This window comes from Drosophila miranda (genome assembly GCF_003369915.1).
Source record: "Drosophila miranda strain MSH22 chromosome Y unlocalized genomic scaffold, D.miranda_PacBio2.1 Contig_Y1_pilon, whole genome shotgun sequence".
Classification (NCBI taxonomy): Eukaryota; Metazoa; Arthropoda; class Insecta; order Diptera; family Drosophilidae; genus Drosophila; species Drosophila miranda.
The window spans coordinates 17,645,185-17,650,338 of NW_022881603.1; the positions used below are offsets into that span (position 1 = coordinate 17,645,185).

At 47.0% G+C, this 5,154-nt stretch overlaps 1 protein-coding gene across 2 annotated transcripts; it reads left to right on the forward strand.

Moving 5' to 3' along the window:
* The first annotated feature begins 1,362 nt into the window (after positions 1–1,362).
* LOC117190777 lies at positions 1,363–2,812 on the forward strand. 2 transcript variants are annotated; one of them, XM_033395840.1, is made up of 6 exons: positions 1,363–1,700; positions 1,754–1,923; positions 2,004–2,180; positions 2,241–2,345; positions 2,417–2,678; positions 2,774–2,812. In XM_033395840.1, exons 1-6 carry the CDS (start codon positions 1,371–1,373, stop codon positions 2,780–2,782), a joined length of 1,053 nt encoding a protein of 350 aa, XP_033251731.1. In that variant the 5' UTR covers positions 1,363–1,370; the 3' UTR covers positions 2,783–2,812. The 2 variants fall into 2 exon arrangements, with proteins under 2 accessions (XP_033251731.1, XP_033251732.1); XM_033395841.1 differs by having other exon boundaries at positions 1,766–1,923.
* The last annotated feature ends 2,342 nt before the right edge of the window (positions 2,813–5,154 follow it).

The window sequence follows — 5,154 nt, forward strand, 5'->3', positions numbered from 1 at the left end:
AAAATGAGCAGTGTACGAATTAAACATTTTACCATTTAACCATTTGGTAATTTGGTAAACCATTTTTTTGTGAAGCTCAAGACTCAAGCCACGGAGTACCATTAATAATACGAAAATGTACAGTAATTAGTATCTGATCTACATCCATACAACATTGAAATGCAGCACTGAATATCGCTCCGACTATAATCGGGAGACAGCTCTGCTTTTCACTTTGAATTCCGGTTTGAGCAGGCGACGACTTTCAGTGTGAAAATCCGAACAGTCATCCTTTCGAAAATTGTGCCAGCGAGCGGAGCTCATGTAAAGTGGAAAATTAAATATAAAAATTAAAATTCCTCTCAGAGTCGTAGTGAGAAGTGTCGAACAAAACTGTATTTAGCACGCGCGTGTTTTCAAGTAAGTTCACACATATTTAAAGTGAAAAACGCCGGTTTTGTGAACTCACTTGACGAAAAGAAAGAGCGAGAAGAAAAAAGTTGCCAAATCAAAATGGTCACCGAGCCGAAGTCCGTTGAGCCCAAGGTCAGCACCAAGGAGGCGCAGTGCCAGTCATCGGACTGCGAGACTTCCCAGCAGGAGCCGGTCTCGCAAGTAAGCAGCCCGAAGGGCACCCGTGTGGGGATCTTCAATGCCGAGGACTTCTTGTCGCGTGCTCAGATGAACGACAAAATCAACAACATCTTGCGCTCGCCCACCAAGCCGCCCAACGGGGTGCGCCAGCGCTCCGTCTACACCAACAACCCATCGCCGGTAAGTGAAATTCCAAGCAATAACGTTAAAGTTTCTTCAATTTTCAGACATTTTGTTTTACAAAACTGCCGCATCATCGCGCTAGCAGGGTATCAACAGCGAGTTAACAGCCGCCGCAGTCTTAACAGCTCGGCAACAGCAGCATTGCCACATCACCTCATTGCCCTCTCCTGTTATTTCAGACCTTCTTATTTTCCGTCTCGCTCTTTTCCACCATTGCTCTCTTACTTTCCGACTTTAATATTCGAATTTTCCTTCTGTATTCCCCCCCTCTTCTCTTCTCTTCTAATACTATTCAAAATAGTTTGGTTAATTTCTATAAAAATCAAATGCAAATTGGGAAAAACGCACACACGTATGTAAATACATATATGTATGCATGTATGTATATGCATGCGTTAACAGAATGTCGACAGAATGTTAGCAGCTGACACTTTCTCTCGTATCTGTCGTTTTCTCTCCTGCCGGTATTCAATTATTTTCTGGCACTTTCACTTCCTCACCTCTTCATTTCCTTCCGGATCTAACTTCCGCTACTACCTCTCGCCTTCTCATCCCCCCTCCCTTAGCAAGCAAGCTTGCGTGTCGGCATGACTGGGGGGCAGCTGTCCCAACGCATGAGCAACATCTCGCTGTCCTCCGGCACGGACTCCGTGGGCCACATGGATCGCGGCAGCAGCTCCAGTCTCGCTAGCAGCGCCACCGTTGGCACCAACACCATCACCAGCGGCATTTCCAAGGAGTGCGCCAATTACCCCGTCGGCAGTCAGTCGGCCCGTCCATACGTCCAACTGCCGGGCATACACATTTCCAACCCTCCCCAGTACGGGCCAGGGAATATGCAGGAAATAGACGCTGGCAAAATGGCGCACAACGGCAAGGCACTCACAGGGCGCTACAATGGCACGCCCACCTATGGCTTCGACAACGAGCAGAACTACTGCCTGGTAAGGGGCTCCAGCATATCTGTAAATCTAGCCGATTCTATGCTCAATCTCAGAATTCCCCACAGTTGCCGTCTCCAATGCCCCTTCCACCATACGCCTTGGCACGCGTGAGCAGCACACGCAACTTCGAGCTCGAGAACCACACACCGCCGGCATGTCCCGGCTCTGGACCCATTGCCAAGACGAACGGCACCATCCAGTTGCGCCTCCGCGATGGCGTGCGGTGAGTGTGGACGCCCCCAGCCCCTTGGCTCTTCTTTAAGACCGACCCCTAATGTTAATACCTTTCTTTGCATGGGGCAGCATTGACATGACTCTGGACAAGGCGGTGCGCGTGCTCAATCAGCGCAGCATGGTGGCAGTTGCTCTATCACGCAGCTGCAGCAACTCGGCTTTGATCCACCCCAATGGAGGCATCTTGCAGAGCGGCGCTAAAGTCGAAATAGTCACCTACGACGGCATGAAGGGCAATAACTTTGTGTGAGTGGGAATGGCCCTTACCCCAACGTGGCATATTTGAATCCTTTGAATTATCTTAAGCGAGGCGTGCGCTCTCATCTACCTGGTGGACACAGCCCGGACGCGCACCACAACCGACACTTTCACCGATCTGACCAAGGACTACACCCTGGCAGTGTTCTATGAGTGAGTCCCCCCGGCCAATTGCATCGCTTCTTATTTGGCTAATTTAGATTTAATTCCCGAACTTCTCGCAGCGACTCGCGCCATGGTCCCTCTTATATGGCTGAAGCCCATGACGTGATTGCCAATTCAGCTTACACCTGTACCGAGGATGGCACTGAGATCTATGACAAACGGATTTCGCATCACCCAGGCAGCCGATGGCCTGGTGAAGGTCACTCGTGTGGACAACAAGTGCTTGATTCGCACCAGTCCCGGCAATGGATCGGCCACTTTGACCACACCTGGCATCCACTGCACTGCCTCTCTGGGCAAGACCTCGCATCTGTTTGTTCGGTGAGTGTCAAACCGATGCTCTCAACCTCCCCCTCCCCCTCCCCCTCGCCCGTCATCCTGCTCTGCTAACTTCCGTTCTGTTCTGTCCTTTGTAGTCGCAATGAGAAGCGCATGCACTTCGATGGATCCTGTTTCATTGTACGCAACGCCGGACACTCCGCCGGCTTCAATGAGAACAACCTGCTCATTGTCTACTGAGCGGCGTTCGTAGTCCGGAGATAGAAACGGCGCAGTGGTAGCCCATCCCACACGCACACACTCACACATGTCAACACATTTCACCTGGAACGCATACATAGACACCTACAGCAGCACACTTGAGGGACCTTGACGTGGAGAGAGGGATTCAGTTAGGATCCCGGAATTTAGGAATATCAAAATCAATTTGGGAAATAAGTTAGAAAGCAAATATGTTCGTACAAAAACCAGCACCACACCACACACACACACCTCAGCGAAGGAACTCAGCCCAGTCCTATCTGGGTTCCGATTGCTCGACATGGGCGCAACACAACCACACCACCAACCCCCAGGGAATACTAGTTGTCTTTCGTTTACCATTGCCTACATATATATCATGCCGTATATATGGGTGTATTACTAGTTGTTATTGCAAATCGGGAGCGCTTTCCTGCTTCCCCAATTCAGTTGGCCAAATCAGACCGATCTCAAGCTGAAGCGGAACCAATCATAGCCGAATCGCATCGAACAGGGCCGTGCCAGCGTTTGGTGTTCAAAAAAAGAAACATCGTTTTTCTCCTCGTTTCCATTTCGGCTTTTTCAGTTCTTCTAAATTGTTTCTTTTACGCAGTTCAGTTCTAAATTTTGTTTGATAGACTTTAAAAATGGCAAAACTCAAGAAAAAAAAGTTTAAAGAAATATGACCCAAAAAAAAATTTACAAAATTTGCACAGTTGGTGCGTCTGATTAAGCAACGTGTATTCAACAATTATAGTAGATCAGAGGACTAGTTCTCTTGGGCGTTACGTTTAGGCAACGTAACACCAGTGCCGATACATTATTTCTAAGCTACCAGTTCTTTCAATGCAATCCAATAATGTTCATCCACACCCGTAGCATACAGACACGCGAACACGTAACCCATAATCACACCCACCGCACTCTCTTTACAAGAGGCAAAAGAAAGTGAATTATTTGCAAGTGGCACAGCGCCAGCCACAGTTAAAACAGCCACAGGACACACATGAAAGATAGAACAGATCCTGTGAAAGGTAGAAAGTGAGAGTTTATTAAATTAACCCCAATTGTAATTTGATTAAAAGACACTTGTGCTGTGAGGAGGACAATGAAAGAAACCCCCATACAAACACAAAACATAGGCTTAATATATACATAAATACGATGGGATGTCCAATTATAATACAAAGTTAAGCCCAGTGTGAAAAACCGGGATTAGCCTTACGTCAATCTCCAACACCTAAATTTTCTATCATGTAAAGAGAAATTCATGTGCCCCAAAATCAATACTATGGAAGTATAATAAATTTAAAATGCAATCTGTTCATTCAATAAATTAATTTATTCCTTCAAAAGAATGGTGGAGCCATGGAGCTCGTTTCGTTTCCTACCCTCCATCCTTTGCTAATTTCTTGGTGGAAAGAAAATGTCGACTGCCTCCTGCCCCGTGCCTTTATGTGTTCGAGTATTTATGTACCTTCTGTCATACAGGGCCGGGGGTATCGTAAATTTACAACAAAATTGTTTTATGGCCCCACTCCATGGGCCCTCCTGGCCCCCCTCAGGCGGAGCTTGGTGTTTACGCCGTCACCTGAAGTGCCATCAGGAGTTGGACAATTTCAGGCCCTAGACGACAGTTTGGTTCGGTTTCCCATCTTTAAGAGCACTTGGAATTTAATCATTTAAATTTCTGTGAGGATTTCCAAGAAAATAAATTTGAATATCTGCCGCTATAGAGTTTATATTTAAATCCGATTTAATGTAAAAGCGGATTACGCTCTTCTATTTTGAAGGGACTTCGGATAAGCCCTATCTTCGGAGACATCGGGATATGGAAGACCTTTTTGATCTCCAAGTACCAAGCTTCGCGGGGATACAAATATTTCGTTGAATTTTTAATCGCACATTTACGACACAGCTGTTTTTATTATATCGTAGCGTGACAGCCCTGGGCGGCCAGTGTGTACACTCTTTTGGACTACAATATTGTTTGTCTTGCTGTTGACAGCGGTAAATTAGGCAAATGGAAGGAAAAGTACATTGATATTTAATTAGTAAAATATCTTGAGCCTTGTCGTTACCTGCAACAGCCTGACAACAGCCGTGGCCGTGTAGCTGATGTCAATGGCATCAGAGAGAGCCGCATCCTGCCAGCATCCAAGCCCCCAAGCCTCCCAGCTCCCAGCTCCCACTCCACCTCCTGCCTGCAATTCTGCAGGCATTCTAAGCATAAACAAACTTTTTGGTTTCGATTTTCCCCAGCTGACGCACGGCAAGG